Source organism: Pagrus pagrus (genome assembly GCF_965226575.1).
Source record: "Pagrus pagrus genome assembly, chromosome: 15".
Taxonomy (NCBI): Eukaryota; Metazoa; Chordata; class Actinopteri; order Spariformes; family Sparidae; genus Pagrus; species Pagrus pagrus.
In genome coordinates this window covers 29081276-29105563 of record NC_140199.1, presented here as the reverse complement: position 1 = coordinate 29105563, position 24288 = coordinate 29081276, and the positions used below count along the sequence as shown (strand labels likewise).

General features: G+C 39.9%; 1 protein-coding gene across 1 annotated transcript in view; it reads right to left on the bottom strand.

The window, feature by feature from the left end:
* Positions 1-229: 229 nt before the first annotated feature.
* The window catches only part of atp6v1ba (ATPase, H+ transporting, lysosomal, V1 subunit B, member a), an 83833-nt gene continuing 59774 nt past the window's right edge, over positions 230-24288 (bottom strand). The window contains exons 7-14 of the mRNA XM_084375363.1: positions 21264-21365; positions 20312-20409; positions 19953-20076; positions 6399-6549; positions 5799-5881; positions 4789-4893; positions 4425-4554; positions 230-1440 (exon numbers count right to left, since the gene is read on the bottom strand). Of these exons, the coding sequence (XP_084231489.1) occupies positions 1301-1440; positions 4425-4554; positions 4789-4893; positions 5799-5881; positions 6399-6549; positions 19953-20076; positions 20312-20409; positions 21264-21365 (933 nt within the window). The 3' untranslated portion in view covers positions 230-1300. The remainder of the gene's footprint in view (positions 1441-4424; positions 4555-4788; positions 4894-5798; positions 5882-6398; positions 6550-19952; positions 20077-20311; positions 20410-21263; positions 21366-24288) is intronic.

Here is a 24288-nt window from a genome sequence, read left to right as displayed (position 1 = left end):
GGTGAGAACTCAGTCTTTTGTACATGCAGCGCACACTCTGCCAGGTGAGCTACCAGGGCACCACTCACTCTACAAATTGTCAGATGGGACTGGTAAATGAGGCCTACATCTGTTCACTGAGGAGTCTGCATCACGACAGTGAGGGCTGACTAATCAACTGCATAAAGACTTCTCTATGTCATATAGACAGTATGGGCTGAATGATTGGTGTATAGAAATGAGACAACTGCATATTTAAGTTAATTTATTCATGGCCACAAACTCACAAAAACAATGATCGTAGCACAACAAAGAATTTGCTTCTGCAAACAGATGGGAATGTTTAATATACTCTTATTTACTCATTTTTCACAACACAAACACAAAACAAAATAATGTAAACATCCACTGTATTCTTTCCAGAGTAGGTAGAGGAAGCAAGAGGGCAGAAAGGAGTCAAAGTACTGGGAGCAAAACTGAGTAAACATCTCAACTCTGCTTGTGGCCAAAGTTTGTCTCTACTGAAAATGCTTTCCTCAGCATGTTGACAATGCTGACACAAGAACATCTGAGCAATAGCCAACTTGAAGCCACTGGCATGAAATAACACAGCAGTTGCTGATGATAAACAATACAGAGTTAGTTAGAGGAAAACTTGACTATAAAATCTCCCCTCAGGAAACAAGAAGTACATCGGGACATTTGTTATGCCCCATTTGTGAAGCTGTGAGTTTGTGTTGTTCACTCAATGTGTACCTTTAAGTTTAGAAAATGAAAATCAAGTAGAATCAATATTTCTGACAGTCTCAATAAAAACCCAACTTCATGAGCTTCACCTGCTGGTTCTGGTTGCAGGGGTTCTGTACTTCATGTGTTATGTTTACAACCCATAGACAACAATATTACATAGCATTTTTCTTTTTAAATAGTAGTAACAGCAGTAAGACAGCCCAATATTCAAACTGATCTATAATCTCAAGGATATGTTCATATGTTAGACTTTTTAACCACAGACACTTTCCATACACTTCTGAACACAGGTACACTACAGTACATTACAGAGGGGGGAGGTTATTGCCCTGTTCTCATTCAGGCTAGGCCAATAGGGGTGGTGTTGGGGTGAGTTGATTCACAAGAAGCAAATGAGCTTGGAGTAATCAGAACAATGGAGAATGTGGAGGTGAGGTCTGGGAATGGTGAGGGTCTTTCAGTCTCTGAAGTGCAGGACTGTAGGATGAGATGAGAGACAGGAATAAAGGGAGAGGAGGATAGTGGGTAGAAAGGTGAGCGGGGCGAGAACCAGAGCATCCCTTAGGGCGCCTCAGTGACGGGCAGACTCCCTCGGGTAAAACTCAGCCAAGGTGCTCTGAGGAATCCTCTTGAGCATCTCCTTGGGGAAGATTCGCAGCAGCTGCCAACCAATGTCCAGAGTTTCATACACTGTCCTGTTGTCGTATGGTCCTGAGGGAGACAGAGGGGCCACCAATGGGGCGGGTTAGCATCCATAACAACATCATGTCAGCTTGGGCTGTCTCGTGCACACGCATTCTCAACTGTACAACACATTAAACAAAAAATGTTCTTGAAATTTGACCCTAAGGAAAAAAATACGAAGAAATTCACTGTTAAAGCTGCACTAATTGAATTTGTGAACTCTGGTTGTACATACAACATTGACATATTATCACATAAAATGGTTATGACAAATGTGTCCAACATTCAATCTACTCTGTTCTGAAGTAACTCTTGTTTCATCATCAAAAATAGAGTAATAAAGTGTGTTGTATAAATAATCATACTAGTTGGTCTGCCATTTGCCAAATACTAAGAAAGCACAAGACATACAGGCACTTCTGTTTGTTTTTCATTGTGACGATAGTAAGGTCTCAAATTGTTTATGACTTGATGTCATCAATTCCTGATCAAGGATAAAGTTTGAGATTTGAAGATTTCATTTTATTTTCTTTTGTCACGGTCCGGTAACCATCTGACAAGCACCCATTTGTCATTGGCATCAATAGATGGAGGACACTGTACAGACTCTGAAGACTGAATATAATGGAATCTTTACATTGATCATCTAAACACCTATGACTTCTTTATGGTACAAAGCGTCTACAAGATACTTGAAAGGGACATTCAACAGTTTAATGTATCTCATAGAAGGCAACAATGAAGGTTTTAAGCTCGTCTTCAGCACCTTTTTGGAGTCATTTTAAAGCTACCGTCTGTAAAACTTGATTAACAATTCTAGTGCTTCCCAAAACCCCTTTTCCACTGGTCAAAAATCCCACTTAATCCCGCTAAGATCAGGCTTTTGTGTGCAATGGGAATGTGTAAACTCGGCATTTACACCCAAGTCAACTGACTGCAGTAGACCCAGGCTTTTATTACCTTGGCTCGGCTTTGATCTTAATGTAAGACCCGGATGAACACGCTAAATTGTGCCACGCGAAGTGATGACGTGTTATCAACATCCGAAGGTGGCGTGTAATTAACCCATTTAGACCGGGAGAGCATGTGCGCATTTCTACCTTTGAAGCCGGGGGCGCTGTTGCACATTTCTACCTTTGAGGCCAGGAAAGCGGATACGTCATTTTGTAGTTCTCAGTACATTTCCGGCCATTTCCCGACTCATGGCCAATCAAATTCATCATGACTCACTAGGGTACACATGATAGGCTGTCTATCAGTGAAGACCCGCCCTACTCTGCCGCTGATAGGCTCATAATAAGGAGGGTGATTCTTACATGTGCTTCAGGCAGATTGTAAACAATGGCAGATTTTTCCAGAAAAACCTCAGGTTTTAGGGGTTCTTTCCAAAATCGCCCATAGGTTTTACAGGCATTTTTTTTGGGCGTTTTAGGCCTTAATGGGTTAAGTAAGGAATTTGGGATGCAGTCTATTCAAGGATGTTTTAGGACCAGACACCAAGTTGGAGGTGGAGCCCCGTTCATTCCTATGAAAGCTGCTCAGTGGTGTTTCAAACCCAAAAAAGCGCAACTTCCTGGGTATGAAAAATAAACATAGCACAAGTAAGGAAATTTGTGTTTGGTAGATTATTTCTTTGTTGAAAGGATTCTTCTTAGCAATAAATCTTAAACGGTTGGAAAGTCTGTTTATTTCCCTTTTAAATGGTAATGGTATAATCCCTCCTCCTCATGCTGGTTACACACACTGTGGGACATTTGACCTAAGGTCTACTTTGTCCCTAAATACATTGTGTTTTATTTTTACTGTATATTTTTATTTCAGTTGAAAATGCTACAACATTTCTTTTGTTGAATCCACCAGTGTTCAAAAGAGAAAATACAGCTCTGTATCTACAGTACCTAGAGAGAGAGAGAGCGAGAGAGATGGAAAATGGTACAACCAAGCAGCTACACAGATCAATACTTTCCAGGGACAAACATAAATTCAGAACTACAATGTGAATGACTCTTCATCCACGACTTTTCAAAGCAATACACTGTAATAGATGAGCAAAAGAACTCCATAACCTGAACATCTGTTTCCACTGTGAGTTCCTTGTTTTTTCTTAATACCACTTTACATGTGTTCTGATCTTAATTCTATACGATAAAACAGGTAACAGGCATCTTTGACAGCACTTGGCATAATGTGTAGTATTTGCAATCAAAGTCAATTATCATGGGCATTAATTGTGAATACTTGAGAAAAAAGGCAAATGAAATGTAGTGAAGGCGGGCCATTGTAAAGGCCATGTAGAAACCTGAATCACAAACTGGCCTTCAAGACCACTTAGTGTCAGTGTGAGAGACCAGGTAGAGACATCTGTGCATCTTCACACCCCCACATTCACTTGCCCTCTAAATGTTGCATCCCCCTGGGAATACAATTAAATTCCAAGAGCCCTCTTGTACTGCCCTGATTCTCACTTCTGTTCTAAATTTCCTTTTTTTTTATCACTATGGAGTAAGTTTCTGTAAGTAGTCTCATTCATCCATTTTCCTTCCTGCTGAACTGTTTGTTCTGGGTATTTAAAGTTTCACTACCACTACGTGAAAGCAGTGACCAGTCCAATCTGTTCTAAAGGTCTACACAGTATACGTAGTACAGGACTAACCACTAAATAGGATTTTTCCTGCCCCCTTGCTGAATAAATAAAACAACATTACATGTCTCTGTGGTAGACTCACAACTGGGGCAGCATGTGCAGGAGCGCTGGCAATTTGCAAACATTTTTAGGTACTGCATGTACACTAGGTATCCAACTATAATACCTACCAACTGATACTAACAATTACTTTCAATTATTTACTAATCTCTTTTAATCTATAACATGTTTTAAATATAGTAACACATGCCCATCACAAGTTTACAATCCCCAGGTGAAATTATATGCTTGTGAAAAGGCAGATGTAACAATGAACACTGCAAATGAAGTTGAAAATGTGTGAATTGTTCCTTTAATATTTTCTTACCCTGAGCAATGAAGTTCTTCTCAAACTTTTGTAGGAACTCAAGGTAGAGCAGATCATCAGAGGTGAGGGCCTCTTCTCCCACCACAGCCTTCATAGCCTGGACGTCCTTACCGATGGCATAACAGGCATACTGGAGATAAGGAGAGACATTAATATCAATAATGATAACAATTCATTTCATGGCTATCAAAGAACTGTCATCAAGCATCTGTATATTGTCACTGGCCTCTCCAAAAAATATTCTTGTCATTGCATTGAGTTATTCATCAAAATTTAATTCAGACTTTATCCAATAGTAAAAAAAAAACATTATGTCCAGGTCACAAAATGCAATATTGAGGCACAATAGGTAAGATTTTTTTACCAGCTGGTTAGAAACATCAGCATGATCCTTCCTGGTCATCCCCTCACCAATGGCTGACTTCATCAGACGGGACAGGGAGGGCAACACATTGATGGGTGGGTAGATCTGAAAGACACAGATTAGGTGAGATTATCAGATTACATTTATTGTTATTACAAAAAACCACTTTATATTAACTACACATGGTTTCTAAGACAAATAATTGAATATTTTTTCTCAGTACAAATCTTAGTGTATAGGTCTATTTAGGGTCATATCTACTTTGTGCTTAATATGTGGACTGATGAGATAAATCTTCCCATCTTATTCCACTTGTTTTCACTCTGTTGGAATTGTCAATGATGGACAACAATGATGAGAGAATGACTTAGCTCACAAGCTTTATGTTATAATGAAAGAAACCTTTTGATAAGTATATACATATAAGGGCTGTCAAAGTTAACACGATAATCTAATCTATCTGACATTAATACGCACAGAACGCCTCAACTAAATTGATATATTACTGGTACCTGGGCACCTACCCTATCATACATGTACTTACAGTGTGTTGAAAAGGTGTGGGCATACAGTGTGTGTAATTCTTAATTTGTCAGTGATGTTTACGCAACCACTATTTAACCTGTGAATGCTGTCTCATATGAATGGGTCCACATGCACGTTTTCTGTATGAAAGGGGTTTAATACTTTTTTGTTTCAAACATACAACATTTGGCTGGCCAGTAGTTTACCCTTGCTTCCTTTTGTCTTCAAGAAGACAAAGGATTTTAACGTAAGCATCATTAAAAAAACCCAATCAAGATTCTTGACAATTCAATCCTAAGTCTCTCTCACCTGGTTAAATTATAAAAATCATAGATGAATGTATAAGTGAATGCACACTAAAATTAACAAATAATATGTAGCATTTTGAATCAAAGCCAACACTGGAACCATCTTCCCAAAGAATGAGTAGCAGCTCTATGCCCTGAGTTTGAAGAATACTGCTCTCAGAAATGGCTGACTCATACCTGTCTGTTGTGCAGCTGTCTGTCAATGTAGACCTGACCCTCTGTGATGTATCCAGTCAGATCAGGAATTGGATGGGTGATGTCTGTCAGGGGCACAAATGTAATCAGTTACAACATATCCAGCAAATAATCGTGTATTTGTTACATACTGCAGTATAATTAATGTAAACACTACATATAATTCCTCACTTGAGTTTACATTCCCATCATCTACAACTGAGACATCAATATTTGACGCCTTTTCTCTAAATGAAGAGCCCTCGGGAACAGCAGCAATGTTAAGTAAAAGCCGACATCATCACCTCCCTGTGATGTTGTAATGGTGGACTCCTGTTCGACTAGATAGGAGTAGGCTCTTCATACATGTCTCTATGGTAACCGCAGGCATCAAAAATGTCACCTCAGTTCATTTGAGATGCCTACTCCAGTAATTAAAACAATGTTTTGCAGAGAGATTTAGGCACTGAAGGACAAAAAATTACATGAAATACACACGTTCGTAATCTATCTATTTCCCATACAAGGATGACAATTGTGAAAATGTCCTTGTGCTCCACCTTAAAGCATAGAAAGCTTTTTTTCTATTGCTGCTGCTCTCACCATCATTGGGCATGGTGAGAATGGGGATCTGGGTGATGGAGCCGTTTCTGCCCTCCACTCGGCCAGCACGCTCATAGATGGTAGCCAGGTCTGTGTACATGTAGCCAGGAAAGCCTCGACGCCCAGGCACTTCCTCTCGTGCAGCAGAGACCTACAGGTGAGGAGTGGGTGGTGAGTGGGTGGACGACATGAGTACGGCAAAAACAAAAAAAAAATATATATATAAAAATGCTAAAGGACCCAGGGATTGTTAACATGCATTTACATTATATTTCATTTATTGTGTGATTGCAGCAGGGAAGCTGCAGAAACAACACTTTTGTTATCTTTGCTATTTATTGTGTGACTGCTACATTGTTGTCTTCAACCACCAAAGGGGCAGATGCCTGTTGAGTTTGTCTCAGTTTATTGTTATTAGGGTTTAAGCCACAAAGATATTTTAGCTGTTGCTACTACTATGACTATCATCATCATCATCATCATCTCGCCATATTTGGCATATTTCTCTCCTTTTTGTCAATGATTTTATATAATTTTTAAAATACAGGTGCTACAATAGTCATATGTGTGGACAGTTGCCCCATCTGTGTAAGTTTAACATATTACAGCATGGTACCAGTAGTGCCACCATGTGGTCAGTTCTGTCTTTTTCGTTTTGGCCTAGAATCACGTACCATAAGATGTAGCAAAACAATATCTGCAAAGTTTGTTCCTTGGATGATGTCAATGGACTAATATATTAATATTTGCTTTCATAAAATTCTTCCGTCATTTCAGGTTTATGGGTAGGCACACTTTTTTTGGTACAGAACTTCAGGCATGTTTCATCTAATCTTTACCACAATCGGTACCATATTTAAATGATTCAGAACAAAAACTTATGAGTTAATTTTTATAACGCTCACCTGAGTTTGTATATTATTATTTACATTTTGAAAGCATGGCCTGATGCACTTAACATTCAACTGAGACCAAATTAGGGAATGTTATACATACAGGCACATTACACAAGTGTAACATTATGACATATTTCTACAATTTTGTCTAAGAAGATGAAACTTGGTACACAAGTTCTCTATCAGCATGAGTGTGACATATTAAGGCATGGTCCCAACAGCCCCACTTTGTGGCCATAAATAAAATGCAGCCAACTCTTAACATAATTCAATTACCACAAAGTTTGGTACGCTGCCGTGAATGCTGCTGTGAAATGTGATGTCATTCACCTCTAGGTTCCGCACTAGTGTAAATCAAATTTCCTTGAATGTGCTAGCAAAGCTCTAGAAGCAGAGAATTTTTTGACAAATATACCAATTACTGAACTTTGATTATTGTACACGTTACTGACCCCCAATCAGCTGGTGCAGATGTAGCAACCACATGCATTTTCCTCAGGAAATGCCATTATTCATTTTCTGATATTACTTTCCTTTCGTCTGTAACTGGTCATCTAAATTTTGAAAGCATCACCTGATGCACTTAAGAGGCAGTAAGTCTTTTGCTACATTGATTTGAAACCAAATTTGGGAACCTTACACATACAGCCACATCACAAGTGCGTACAATTTTTCACAATTCCCGAAGGGGGTGCTACAGTAACATAAGTAAATTAAAGCTGCAAGCAGCGATGAACGGGCCCCCGCAGTCCACGCACGTCAGGGCATCCCGCTTACCCGCCCCCATTGGCCGAATATTGTGTACACATGTCTAAACCCTCCGTGTTTGGGACAGTGCAGGAAGGGGTTAAATGTCATTTAAGTGAAGGCAGTCAAGCCGTTCGTCATTTAGCAATAAAAGCGACACCTATTGGCCGATTTGCACTGAATTTTGCACAAACCGGCATCACGCCATGGAACACAATTAGAAAGTTTTGTGGTAATGGGACTGTATTTGGCCAAGATATACAAGACCGTCTGTTTGACCACAATGTGCAGGAAATTGTTATTTTATATTTTGGGCATTCTTTGGACTATCACAATTCTTTTGACAACTTTTTGTCAGGCGGGTCCACAGATGCCACATGCAAAGTTTCGTGCAAATCGGTGAAATAGCCTGGGAGGAGTTTGAAAAAGTAGGTTTGTGACATTTGGCGAATGGAAATGTAGTGTGAAAGTGGGCGTGGCCTACATCACACAATTCAGCTGTATGCAGGGAACACGTAGATATAAGGTTTAACAATGTGCGGCATGTTATGTGGGAGTTATTAGGCAAAAACGTTTTTTGTGTTGATAATAGCGCCACCTGCTGGTCATTTTTGGTGTTTGAGTTACAGGGGCCAGTCTATACCACACCTATGGATTTCATATCCACAAGTGTTGTAGTGTGGGCACAGTGCCAAATATGAAATTAGACTGCCACCAGAGCGCCACCTAATGGCTTATCGGTCAAAGCTTCAACAGATATCCTCAGGAAGGCATTGACAATAATTGTACCAAGTTTCGTGTTAATCTGAGCAACCGATGTGAGATACAAAATACTTCAATTTAAAGAGCGCCACCTAGTGGTCATCCGTAAAGATTTTGCACAGGGCCTGAGGGGCTCATGGGGAAGTAGTATCCTGAGTTTCATGTCATTCGGTCAAAGCAATGTGGAGATATGCAGGACTTCCTGTTTGTAACGAAATGTGCAGGGAGTTATTTAATAACTTGAGTATTCTTTGGAATATCAAAATTCTTTTAATAACTTTTGTGAGGAGGGTCCACAGATGCTGTTTGCAAAGTTTGGTCCAAATCGGTTGAAATTGCCTGGGAGGAGTTCGAAAAAGTAGGTTTTGGAAATTTTGCGAATTTGCGGGAAAAAAACCTAGGCCGCAAATTTGCGTGGCCTATATCAGGAGATTCAACAGAATTCAGGGAACGCGTGGATATATGGTTTTTGAACAATAGGGACATCGCAGGTTATCTGCTGGGGCCCTAATGAAACTGGCACCAGAGCACCACTTAGTGGCGGATCGGTAAAAGCTTCAACAGATGTCCTGAGGAGGGCATTGGCAATGAGTGTACCAAGTTTTGTGTTAATCCGACCAACCGATGTGGAGATATAAAAAACTTCAATTTAAAGAGCGCCACCTAGTGGTCATAGGGCAAGATTGTCCACAGAGCCTTAGAGCCACAAGTACTATCCTGAGTTTCATGTCATTCGGATGAACCAATGTGGAGATATGCAAGACTTCCTGTTTTGAAGGAAATGTGCAGGTAGTTGTTATTTAATAAGTTGCGTATTCTTTGGAATATCAAAATTCTTTTAATAACTTTTTTTCAGGAGGGTCCACAGATGCTGTGTGCAAGGTTTCGTGGAAATTGGTGAAATTGGCTGGGAGGAGTTTGAAAAAGTAGGTTTGCGACATTTTGTGAGCTAGCGAAAAAAAACGGTAGGCGGATATGGGCGTGGCCTATATCACGAGATTCAGCAGAATTCACTGAAGGCCTGGATATAAGGTTTTTGAATGTGCGACAAAGTATATGGGAGTTATTAGGCAAAACGCACTTTCCTTGATTATAGCACCACCTAGTGGTGGAAATTCACAACGACAACAGATTATAAAATTTTCCGGCAGATGTGACATATATTCCAAGTTTGGTGAGTTTTGGGGTATGTTCAGGCAGTGAAAAATGCGATCATTTGGGACAAAAAATGCTCACTACAAAAACAATAGGGTCCTTGCAGGTTCCCTGCGCGGGCCCTAATAAAAATAATCCATACAAAACAATAGGGACCTCGCAGGTTTCCTGCTCGGGCCCTAATAAGTAATGCAAGAGGTGGGGGTACAGTGAATGTAAAGGATAGAATAATTCAAACCAAAGAAATAAATATTAATTTATTATCTCAAATAAGTCTAAAATCTTAGACCAAATCTTACTTTTTGTTATATCCTCTCATAAACAAAAAAATCTACTAAAATCACTGACTGTTGGAGAGTCAAGTGACGCTAACTCCTTCAGTATCTTGCAGAAGAGGCAAACAGCTGGTTAGAAATGTTGCCTTTCGTAATCAGGCCCTTCACAAAAATGACCAAAGCACATCCTTGTTCCCTAAAGTCAAGTGAATTCAGAGCAAGACGGAAAGAAAATGCATCCCATTCATCCTTGGATTCAAAGGTTGATGAGCAGGCTAAACACTTCTGAACTGTAGATTCAATGCAAAACTCAACCTTCGCATTCATGAATGGGAGCCAAAGTTAAATGTTAATGTCCTCCTGGGTCTTTGTGCGTACCGAATCTTGGGTGACTATTGGTGCAAGCATACATGTGTCAAGGTTATGGACAGCAAATGCAAGAAGGGAAAACACATATGCACATGCACCATTTAAAAACCTGCATTGTGCTGCCAGCGTATTGAGACAGCGAACTGTACAACATAAAAGGATTAATGCAAAGGTACAAAAGACTGAGTCGAGAGGGCCTGGCTCCTCACCACAAGGAGAAAGGAGGGCAATGTGTGTGTGTGTGTGTGTGTGTGGGGGGGGGAGTTAAGGTATTTCCTACAAGAATGAAGGACACATTATTCTCCCTTTCAGCAAGGACCACAAGACTTTAGTGAGTCAATCACCTTTGTGCTAATGCGTCAGAGAATTTACACTGCTGTGTTATGTTGACACGCTGCCACATGGTTTGGTGCCTCAACTGCTGCTTGAGTCTTCACAGGGGACTCGGTATGTACTACACTTTTCCAAAAATAATACTGCATAATGGGCATGTGGTCATTATACACTATTATAAAACAACACAACAGTGACAGAATGACAGATACAGTTATAGTTCTAATGACCATTAGAGATCATAACAACGCTAGACTGAAGCCAAGTATATGGCTGGACCTTGTCTGGTCATGGTGCAAAAATGTGAATTTCTGAACTTTCATTTCTGACTGAATGTATGAATGCACCATATTTGTAGCTAAACAACCAGTGGACTAATGGTTACTTTTGATCAAAAATGTTTGTATACTTAGGTCTGTAATACACCAGAAGTGGATGAGTATAAGGATGAGAAATGAACTCCGAGCTCGGCAGTCTGTGCATTTCTCTGCCTGTACGTAGAACTAAATCTTGGGAAAGATTTCTCATGTTTCAGCCCGCACACACAAAAGACTTGTTGTGGCAATGAGCATTTTCTGCATCACCAAATTGTGTTTTGGGGCTCTATTAACCTGTCTATTCAATTCAATTCAATTCAGCTTTATTTATAAAGCGCATTTCATGCACAAGGCAGACTCAATGTGCTTCACAACAGGTATACATAGTTATATAAAAATCAGAATTGAATAGAAAACAAGAAGAGTGCAAGTGCAAGTAAACAATCATACATGTCATCTTCAGCACATACACACTTAGACACACACACACACACACACTTAGACACACACACACACACACACACACACACACACACACACACACACACACACACACACACACTTCAACAGAATGCTGTTGAGAAAAGATATGTTTTTAATCTGTTTTTAAAGATGGCTACTGATGTGGCATGTCTAACTGTGTCAGGCAAGGTGTTCCATTTTCGTGGGGCATATACACTAAAGGCTGCCTCCCCTTCTTTGGATCTGGTGCGAGGAATGAGTAAGTTGCCACTGCCTGTTGACCGAAGTGTTCTTGTTGGGGTGTAGGTGATGAGCATGTCTGTGATGTACTGAGGTGCAAGGCCATGTAGTGCTTTGTAAACCAGGAGTAGTATTTTGAAATTGATTCTTGTACTAACAGGTAACCAGTGCAAAGATTTAAGAACAGGTGTGATGTGTTGATATTTCTTGGTACCAGTGAGAATACGTGCAGCTGCATTTTGAATTAGTTGTAACCTCTGAATACTTGATTTTGGGAGTCCAGTGAATAAACCGTTACAGTAATCTAGTCTACTTGTTATATATGCGTGGATTAATTTTTCTGAGTCTGATTTTGACAGAAAGCCCCTCAATTTGGAAATATTTTTGAGATGATAGAAAGATGATCTTGTAATGTGGTTGATATGACTTCTGAAATTTAGATTGCTGTCGATGATTACACCCAGATTCCTTGCTTCAGTTTTGCTGTCAAGAGAGAGAGAGTTGAGATGTGCTGCTATTTTCTGTCTCTGAGCCTGTGCACCAAAGATGAGTATTTCTGTTTTGTCTTTGTTTAGTTGTAAAAAAATTTCTGACATCCATTGATTAATGTCTTTGACATACTCAGTGAGGGATATTATGGGTGATAGGTCATCTGGATGTAGTGAAATGTAAAGTTGCGAATCATCTGCATAATTATGGTAACTAAGATTATGTTTGCGTATGACGTGAGAGTGGAAGCATGTAGTATGGAGAGAATTTTGTTCCTTTATTATTCAATCAAATAGAATAGATTTGAAACCAAAAAAGAGATTTGAGAGTAAGTGGAAATCAAATATTTTTTTTTTGAGATCGAAACAGAACAGGTTGCAATTGAAAAAAAAATATGAGAGAGCATATTTCTTCAACTTCAATCAAAACTCAAAACCATTTTGCTTATAAATCAGTCCTCTTTGCTTTCAAGTTAAAAACCTTTGCTTGCAAATCAGTCCTCTTTGCTTTCAAGTTAAAAACCTTTGCTTGCAGATCAGTCCTCTTTGGTTGCAAATTCTAAAGTTTTGCTTGCGAATTCAGCTGCACTTGATGGGCGGGGCCTACGCTGGTGGATGAGAGAAGAGTTTCTATTGGCTGGTTTGACCTGGCTCCAGCACCAGCTACGCCTTCCGCATTGCACCCACTTCCCCCTTTTGCTGTGCTGCTTGGAGGTAAGTTGATAGCCTGTTGCCCTTGAAACGTTTCCCATAAGTAATGAATTGCGCTATATATCGTTGGCTACAGCCTGCCGTACATTCACAACAACAACAACAACACAAGTAATGAATTATAATGCCCTGCTGCTGCAAGCACACTGATTAGCAGCATCATGGTTGTCTCTGCTAGTCACGGCCTGAGCAGAGTAGCCTAATGAGTGAGTGAATTACAGGGAGGCGTATACAACGTAGGGCTGTGATTTAAACATTTAGTGTTGCATGGTACTCGCGGTGCCAACACGTCACGGTTCCTACACAACAGTACTACCGTGGATTACTAAACTACCGCTGAACGCGGTGCCAGTTTCCACTGTGTAGCGGGCTGCTGCTACACCTCCCGGCTCTGTTCTCACTACAGCTGTTCTAATGTCAACAAACACACGTGGCGAATAATTTAACAAATTCACGCACATATTTCTTACCAGCCAGCATTACTGGTCTATACAGGAGCAGCTGCGTCAGACGGTCCGACTTAATGGACACTGAATGATGCTTTTGACCTCCGAGATGTAGAATGTGTAGGCTATAGAAGAGAAATGCAAATTTCAGCACCACTGATCTGTTTGTTGACATTAAACAGCTGTAGTGAGAACGGAGCTGGGAGTTTAGTTGAGGTAGTTTAGTAATCCAGGGTAGTGCTGTTGTGTAGGAACCGTGACGTGTTGGCACCGCGAGTACCATGCAACACTAAATGTTTAAATCACAGCCCTACGTTGTATACGCCTCCCTGTAATTCACTCACTCATTAGGCTACTCTGCTCAGGCCGTGACTAGCAGAGACAACCATGATGCTGCTAATGCTTGCAGCAGCAGGGCATTATAATTCATTACTTTTGTTGTTTTTGTTGTTGTTGTTGTGAATGTACGGCAGGCTGTAGCCAATGATATATAGCGCAATTAATTACTTATGGGAAACGTTTCAAGAGCATCAGGATATCAACTTACCTCCAAGTAGAGCTTAGATCAGGCCCAAAAAATCAAGCCCGACCCTACCTGAGCCCGTTGTGTCCGAGCCCGGCCCGGCTCGACACATTAACTGTAATTATGAGCCCGAGCCCGATTTAAACCCGACAATTTTTTAATACGTGGCGTAACAGTCAGAGTTATTCAATGTAGCCTCCTTTTGTTTAGTGGGTGATGTAACCTGTACGATGAAGAAGAGCAGGTGTACTTCTGCTCCCCGTGAGAAAGGATGCTGCCGACAGAGCGAAGACTCCCCATTTTATTTTGTCTATATTTAGTAAAGTGTTGGTGCAAGAACCTCGGCCTGGATCGTTTGCGTATGCCTATAACATCTAGTGCCGTAGAGACCTGGCATGGTGTGGTCAGTATTATGAATAAAAGTGCCGTGTGGAAACCCCCACATGCTGCCTGCTGTCTCTTGAGTAACCGGAGGCACCGCACTAAAGTGGACCATCACCTTCCCCTTCACCAGCCCACAGTGGGCTGTTATAACTGACGTTCTCAACTACAACTCCCAGGTTTTTGAACTACAGAAGTCTGTTTACAATTATCTTAATGAATAATGCAACAAGGACGAAGCATGTACACTGCGTTGTTTGTTTATTCATAACGGAATGGATCGCAAATGAAAAAGTAATGATTAAAAAAAAAACACACACAAATGCTGGCCCGAGGATAGTGGTGGGAAAAGTCCGGGCTCGGGCAGAGAATCTAAACTCTACCTCCAAGCAGCACAGCACAAGGGGGAAGTGGGTGCAATGCGGAAAGGCGTAGCTAGTGCTGGAGCCAGGTCAAACCAGCCAATAGAAACTCTTCTCTCATCCACCAGCGTAGGCCCCGCCCATCAAGTGCAGTTGAATTCGCAAGCAAAACTTTAGAATTTGCAACCAAAGAGGACTGATCTGCAAGCAAAGGTTTTTAACTTGAAAGCAAAGAGGACTGATTTGCAAGCAAAGGTTTTTAACTTGAAAGCAAAGAGGACTGATTTGCAAGCAAAGGTTTTTAACTTGAAAGCAAAGAGGACTGATTTATAAGCAAAATGGTTTTGAGTTTTGATTGAAGTTGAAGAAATATGCACTCTCATATTTTTTTTTTCAATTGCAACCTGTTCTGTTTCGATCTCAGAAAAAAAAAATTTGATTGCCACTTACTCTCTTTTGCTCTCAAATCTCTTTTTTGGTTTCAAATCTATTCTGTTTGATTGAATAATAAAGGAACAAAATTCTCTCCATAATGTAGAGATTGAACAGCAGTGGTCCAAGAATTGACCCTTGTGGTATCCCACATGTAATGTTCATATTGTTGGAGTTGAATTCACCAATGGAGACAAAACTGCCTATCATGAAGGTAGGTTCTGAACCAATTTATAACTGGACCAGACAAGCCAACCCACCTGTCAAGCCTTTCCAGTAAGATTTTGTGGTCAACGGTATCAAACACAGAACTAAGATCAAGTAGAACAAGAATGGAGATTTTTTTGGAGTCTGTGTTTATATGTAGATCATTTAAAACTTTGATAAGTGCCGTTTCTGTGCTATGGTGGGGCCGAAAACCAGACTGATAAGTATCTAAAAGGCTATTTGATGCAAGATAATTCTTGAGCTGAATGTAGACAGTTTTTTCAAGTATTTTGCTGAGGAATGGTAAGTTGGAGATAGGCCTATAATTTGCAATGACACTTTGATCCAGATTGTTTTTCTTCAGAAGTGGTTTGATGACAGCTGTTTTTAGTGATGTGGGAAATATACCTGACTGGAGAGACCAGTTAATGATATGTAGAACCTCTGATGCTAAGCAGTTAAAGACATTTTTGAAAAAAGCAGTTGGGAGAGGATCCAGGCAGCAGATGGAGGACCTGAGCTGACCAACAATATTGTCGAGCTCTGTCAGATTTAAACATTTAAAGTGAGACACGACACAGGTGGAATTCCTGGAGAGAGGAAGGGCAAGTTCAGTTATAGATTTTAGAGCAGTAATGTTTTGTCTAATAGTAATGATTTTGTTATTAAAGAAAGAAGCAAATTGATCACATTTTTCTGAGGACAACATTTCTGAAGGAATGGTGGATGGTGGGTTAACAAGTCTGTCAACAGTGGAGAAAAGCACTTTGCTATTATTAATATTTTCATTGATGATTTTAGAAAAGAATGATTGTCTAGCTTGTTTAATTGCTTTGTTATATTCATTCAGTTTATCCTTATAGATGTCATTGTGAACCTGAAGTCTTGTTTTTCTCCACTGTCACTCTGCCTGACGACACTTTCTCTTTAAGTATCTGATGTGCACTTAATTTCTCCAGGGAGCCTTTTGTTTTTTTACATATTTAGTTTTGAGTGGTGCAATTTTGTCAAATACACTCTGTATCTTTGAGTTGAAATTGTCCACAAGGTCCCCAGTTGAAGATATCATGGACAATGACATCTCATTTACAATTTTTTGAAAGCTTTCAATAGTATTGTCATTAATTATGCGTCTTTTGAGTAATCGGGAACTGTTATGTTGTACAGGGAAAGCAGAAACATCAAAATAAATGCAACAGTGATCAGAAAAGGCTACATCCACAACAAGAGGCGTTGTAATGTTAAGTCCTTTTGAGATGACAAGGTCAAGAGTATGTCCTTTATTGTGGGTGGATCCACGGACATGTTGAGAGAGGTCAAATGCCTCCAGCAGACTAATAAAGCTTATGGCATCTGGATCAGTTTTAATGTCAATGTGAATATTAAAGTCACCAGATATAATAAGACAGTCATAATCAGTGGAAACCTGAGATAATAGCTGAGAAAGTTCTTCCAGAAATCCACATTTGGATTTTGGTGGACGGTAAACAGCTTTAGTATTCAAATGATATGAATTCACCAAGATGGACTTCCTTACAGCCATAAATATCAGAGAAGACAGCAGCAATCCCACCACCTCTCCTATCAGTCCTAGTGGTATGGAAGAAATTGAAGTTTGGAGGCGCAGTCTCAATGAGTGTAGCGGTTCCATTTTTATCCAGCCAGGTTTCAGTTAGTAAAGTTAAATCTAAACTGTGGGTGCTAATGAGTTCATTTATTAAAAATTATTTATTTGTAAGTGACCTGACATTTAATAGAGCCATTTTTATTTTTTGAGGTGCATTGCTGTGTGAGGGGCTGATAAGTGGAGGGATATGGATAAGATTACTGAGGTTAGCTGAACTGGTGAGATCAGAAGTGCATTTGTCTATGTCATTAGCAGATGTTTGTGAACATGCTGTCTGTTTCAACTAAGCACTGAACTCTATCCACAAGCTCCCTTACAGATTGTGTGATTTTAAGAGTTGTTAAGTGAGGAGAAACTTAACAGACTGCAAAAGGGCTGTGACAAATCATAAATCATTAAAGCCTTTCTGTAAATTCGGTATTAGATGCAATACATTGTTATTTCTGTCCTTTGTCAGAGCACCACTGTACCAGCCTAACTGCTTCTGTGTCTAAAGCGCATCTTACATGCCAACAGCTGTTAGAACACTGTTTTAGCCGATATTATCATTGACATTAAATATATGAAATAAGACAACATTTTATTAATGGTAACATTTCAAATTTTACAAATACAGTAAACAGTAACCAATAAAGGCTAGTTCTTTGAATCTTGTGGGGAAAGTCTCCAGACTCCATTGAGGGAAAAAAAGAAAGAAAAATAAATAAATAGATAAAATGCTCAATTTGGTGCGTTTTTGATTTATGAGAAACATCAAACTTTGTGAAATGTGAACAGCAACTTACTGAAGTTTAACCAGACTTTAAAGCTCACTGTCAACAGAGCAGGTCTGTCTGTGTGCGTGCAGGCTGAGCGAGCTGGCCCCCGCACTGATGACAGCCTCATAAGGAGAAGAGATCTCTCTTGTGGATTACAGGTAGCGAAAACAAAAGTATCTCTAAAAACAGCTTTGAAACTAAAAAAAACACTTTTGGGGTTATTTTGATCATAGATTTTCCCTTGAAGGACTATTTAGTTTTTCATTGGGTTCTGGAACTTTGCAAGTCAAGTGCTTGGTTTGGTTTGTTGCACACTAGATGATGTCATCGTGTTCCGTATGCGAGGACACTTGTCGCCAAGTGCTTGTTCATGGGGGAAATGTTGGGTCTCTGTAAATACATTGATCAAGGAGCGTGGTCTAGACCTGCTCAATTTGGAAAGTGTCATCAGATGACTTTTGTTGTGAATTGATAGGAGCCAAATTGAGCTTTATGTTGAACACTACTACAGACGCTATACAAATAAAGATTGATTGACTGACATAATATCAATCTTAATCCCTTAATCCCAAACTTTTCTGCACTAATTTCTGACATAATCAACTAAAAGCATTGAAACCAACACGGCAAGTCTTGGATAATCCCACCTGAAACAGGTTTAATTGGATACGGCAAAATGGAATGCAAAACAAACAGTATTATTTAAAAAATGCTTTCATATATTATTTAATTGTTTAATCTGAATAACAAAATAGTATGTGTATTGAGCTAAGGAATTAAGATTAATATTTTGTCAAGACACACAGAACAAGATGTCATCATCTAGTATGCAACTAGCAAAATCATTACAAGCTGGAACTTAAAAATGTCCTGAAACCAATGAAAAACAGACTCAATAGGTATCATACAAAGATAGAAAACCTTAAAGTCAATCACAGAACAAATATGTGTGTCACTCACTTTTTAATCAGGACATAATGACTTATGGGTGTGACAGAACTACATTAATACTACACAAACCAACATTTGGTGGCAAGAAAGTGAAAACGAGTGGAGATATGAATTTTTGAAAAAATGACAGATCCTTTGTTCTGGTAAAAAATGTCTTTTTGTTATCATTTTTATTAATGCAACCATTCAGCAACAACTATTTAAATGAATAGATGTTGCCAAGTTTCCTTAGGGTTTCTTGTATATTCAGTACAAATTTACACTGAATCCGTGAAAATGAGCGATGGTACGGTTTAGAATACTCAAACAAAGAATTACAAAAAGGACCAAACTTTGAAAATTCATAACTAAACATGCATTTGTAGCACAGCTATTGGATTTTGCAAGGTCCCGTGAACTGAATGAAAATCCATGACATGAACTGGGAAAAGTTCTGGATTCTGAGTCAGTTTGCATGGAATGACGTAAGACCACATGCTTACTTTTCCTAAGTTGATTAGTTAAGATACAAGAACACCTCGCATTCACCTGAAGTTTAATAATCACATCGGAGAGCACCTGATATTGTCTCCTTCTGATCAGTTCATACTTGAGTCCAAGTAGATGTTTGTGCCAAATTTGAAGAAACTTACTCGATGCATTTTTGAGATATGGCGTTCGGGAATGGGACGCCATGAGGTCAGAGAGACTTTGACTTTTGACCACCAAAATCAAACCATTTTATCCTTGAGTCCAAGTAAACAATTGTGCCAAATTTGAAGAAACTCCCTCAAGGTGACAGATGGGCGGACGGGTGGACAGGCAGGCGGGTGCATGGACAACCCAAAAACATAATGCCTCTGGCCACAGCTTGTGTGAAGGCATTAATAAGCTCTCTGCTTACCAAGTGTCCACTTAATACTCATAATAGGCAAAGTTGGTACCTTCTTTTTTTAGTTTCCTGAGGGCTGTAAATTAACTGCACTATATACACACAAGTGAAATAAGTTTTGTACTGCTGACACATTCAGCCATTTCCACTCATGCTCAGAACTTCGCAAATGTGTCAGATCATTCTTGAGAATTTAAACAGTTAAAACAATATGTCTAAGATGGATGATTTGTAGTCATACCTCTCTCAGAGCCTCAGCGTAGGAGCTCATGTCAGTCAGGATTACCAGGACATGCTTCTCACACTGGTAGGCCAAGTACTCTGCTGAAGTCAGCGCCAGTCGAGGGGTGATGATACGCTCGATGCTGATTTGTCACAGAAAAAAAGATATTCTACAATGCAAAAAACAACCTGAGGTTTCAATTAACCTCTGAAATTTGAGAATATGAAGCCAACAAACTTAACATTCTTTGTAGAGAAGACCATTCAGAATCAAAAACTTAGCAAAACATACAGGAGAATCAGAAATCAGAATCAGCAAGAGCTGGGATTAGCTGGTACTGGTTTTACTTGATGAGTTAATCTCTGACTGAATCTTACGTGGGGTCATTGGCTAGGTTCAGGAAAAGGCAGACGTTGTCCATGGAGCCATTCTCCTCAAAATCAGACTTGAAGAAACGTGCAGTTTCCATGTTGACCTGAAAAACAGATGTTACAAGTTAATTCTTTTTTTTGCCTTCGTATGGCTTTATTGATAGGACAGTTTCAGAGATTACAGGAAACAGGATGAGAGAGAGGAGGGGCGACACACAGCAAAGGGCCCCAGGCAGGGACTCGTATCTGGGGCCGCTGCAGCGAGGACAAAGCCTCTGCACATGGGACGCCTGCTCCATCATCCGAGCCAATGGGCGCCCCACAACTTTCTGACAAAAGATCAAACACAAGCCCCTTCAACACATCAAATATGTAACATCACTAGCTACATTTATCTGTTACAGCAAAGGTTTTCAAACTGTGATGCGTGCCTCCCTAGGGGACAGTCATGAGCAGTCATGAGTGTGGAGAGTTGAGCTCCTACTAGTCACTGGCCTGGCACTGCCTCTTTTTCAGTAAATCAATTAGACTAATGTTAAAAAAAACAAACACTTTTTAAAAAATTAATCTGGAGTCATTTAATGGAGCTCATAGCTCAACAGATAGATGTATGTATGTAGTGTGTGTGTGTGAGTGTGTTTGGAGAACCTGTCACAATCATGGCATTACAATAGACAGGAGGTGCAGCTGAGGAGTACAAAACCTGATACTGCTTGGCCGGCAGTGTTAAAGGGCCTGTTGAATTAGTAACCTGTCTACATGGCTAGGGGACATGCTCAAAGAGGCAGAAGTAACAAGAGGGGCTTAAGTTTAAATCACCTGGTGAATAAAAGACACGTCACACACGTCAGGGCATCAGTTAAGAGTGGTATTAGAGTCACAATTGGGAGATGGGAGTGGGGGTGGGGATGGCGGGGTTGAAAAGGTGTCAGCTGAACACAGCAGTTAACTTGCTTACCCCCATGGCTGCGAAGACAATGGCAAAGTTCTCAGCACTGTAGTCCATCACATCCTTGGACTTCTGCACCAGGCCAGCCTGGCGACAGATCTGGGCAGCAATCTGGGAGCAAGATAACATAAAAGCACATCACATTATAAGCTGTGGTTCAGGAGGTAGCATGGTTGTCCAGTGGGTCAATGGTTCGATCCCTGACTACGGCTGCCTGTCAATTTGTCCTTCGGCTTGATACAGAACCCCAAATTGCTCCAGATGCTGTTCTATTTGTGTGTGAATGAGTGTAGAAATATCGTGGGACACTTTGGATAGGAAGTGCTGTATCATGCCTGATAATCAGGTCGGCACCTTGCATGGCAGCCTTTGCCGTCTATGGTTGAGTTTAATCTTTCAATTATAATCGGTTTAAAAGCCCAAACAGAAACAAAAAAGCTCCATATAAACACCTCGATCAGAATAAAAAGGTCCAAACCAAATTAAATTTCAATCGGTTCCAGAGGGGTAGTTTAAACTTTTTCATAAACCGATCAAAATAAAACTTGTCTCATGTAAATGACATAACCGATTGTTTTCTGGCTGCATTCTTTCTGTGCATGCCCACCGTTGACGTAGATGCATAGTGACGTATGTTTCTCCACTTACCACAGATGGCAGCTTCTGAACTGAAGCTGAAATGGGCCTGTACTATGATGTGACTTCAACATAGCGAGGATTTATTTCTGTTACATTGCTTCACTAACTCTAAGAATCACAATTAAGTCAAGCAGTCACACAAAGCTGGTTATCAGCCCGATAAGTAATCCCAGGTTTTCCACATTTACCCATGTATGCATTCACATCAAAGTGTTTACAGCATCTGATCAATCACAAACAAGTCTACTGGCAGTGGAGTGTCATATTTTATAAAAAAGAGCAAACTATTAGACAAATAGAAGTTAAAACAAATAATCCAGGCTAAAAACACACAGTTACAGCTGCCAAATGCAAAAAGGACAGCTGACAAAAAAAAAAAAAAAAAAAAAAATCACTGACTGTTTGGATGCATAAAATAAACGGTACAAGACAAGCACAAGGCTTTAGTGCTTCATCTGTCTCTGCTGTAAGGTGATATTGGTATAAAATCCACAATAAAAAGGCTTCGGCACTACTTGTAGTCAATAGGAAAAAGAAAAAAATTGATGAAGACAGGAGGAAGCCGTCCCACATAGAGTACACCTCATGATCTGTGCACCGACCTCTACAGCATCTTATGTGAATGGTGCCGTTTTCCAGAGAATAGTCAAAAGACGGGGCTTTTGTATGTATTTATGGAGAGTTTGTTTTTGATACAAACTCTAACCCTAAACCTAACGTAACATAATGGGATGACTAGACAGTAGGAAAGTTCAAAATACTGATTTAATCAAACAAGATGACAGAAAATGAAGGAGGCCAGGACAGATGTAACATCCTTTTGTGCATGTCACACAGCCACTATTATAGTGTAAGAGCCGCTTTCTTGTTCGTTATTGCAGTTACATAAATGTAATGTCTCATGCTGTTGATTACTACGCCATCAGGTGCGTGCGGAAATCCGAGAGCAAACGTGTTTTTTTTCTGCCACAGTGAAAATGTTATTTTTGAAAGGCTAAACGCCAACAAGCTGAATATTTTGTCAGGTTAAAACATGTTGTGGATATATTTTGACTTTTGGACTTTTCAAGTGCTCTGAAATTATTAGAAATGTTCGGATTACAGGAGTCAGAAGCAACTTACGCAAAACAAAACAATGACAAAAAGATTTGCTCATTTTTTCTGTATTTCCACAAATGTGGAAGGCACATTAGAGCAATTTTTGGTGAAGCGATGATGATATCTAGTCCCTGTTGAGTCTGCCTTGAATGCTCCAGATCGTGGGATTTCTAAATACTGCACATATAAACACAGAAATGCTTAACCAGGTCGAGGTTGTTATAACTAAAATACCTGCTGAGGAATATGTTCCATGTGACGTAACCTCATAGTGTTAAAAATTTCAGAAGCTGAAATGTATGGAAAAAATAGCTATGTAATCATTTCCAAATCCACAACATGTTTTTACCTAACGAAATATTCTGCTTATGTGTATAATATGTGTTTAATCACAAAAACACAAAAAACAGTTTGCTCTCAGATTTCTGCACACACCTAAATTTATATAACTACAATAACAAACAAGAAAAAAAACCGTTTTCAGCTCTTACACTAAAATAGTTTGTCCCGCTGTTCAATCATTAAATGAGGTGACACATTTCAGCAGAAATGATTGTCTTTGCGCTGTATAATTTTTCTCATATTTTTATCAGAAATTCCTCACGCAGTGGCGGGTGATAAAAGAGATGCAATCAGTTTCTAAAAGTGTGTTCACAAACATCCTCTGCATATCTTGGGAGGTGACAGAGGCCTAACACATCATTAGCATTACAGTGCATCTTTTTGTTCTTATTCAATGGACATCCCAACAGGTCTCCCAGCCCCCCACGCTCATCTGGCGACTGCAGGACTGTTGAATCAACCAGAGAATACACACTACCGAGTCACATTATGAGTTGCCGTGATAAGATTCAAGCAAGTTGGAGCAGCCTGTAATTCAGTTTTTTGTGGGTTGATGATTTTTGTTTCCATCGATTGTTGTAACGTCATTTTGTTCTCAACAAATTATACAATGGTGATGAAGGTTCTCAGTCATCCAGGTCATGGTCAATCTAGGTGCTGTATTGTAGGCAACTGGACTTGTTTCAGTTTTCTGAAGATGTTTCACCTCTCATCCATGAGGCTTCTTCAGTTCTAACTAACTGGAGGGGAGTTGCAGGCTTTTAAAATCTGTGTGGGAGTGTCCTTACAGAGTAATTAGGGACACGTGTGAGCTCTGAGTTTCAGAGTCGTTAGGGCCACTTGTGGGTCATTGGTCCAACTGACCTTCATGTGGGTTGCTAAGGCTAGGTGAGCCCAGGTGTGAATGGTTGTTAAGCTGTCTGTGGAGAGAACTCATTAGAGGTGGGTGATAAGT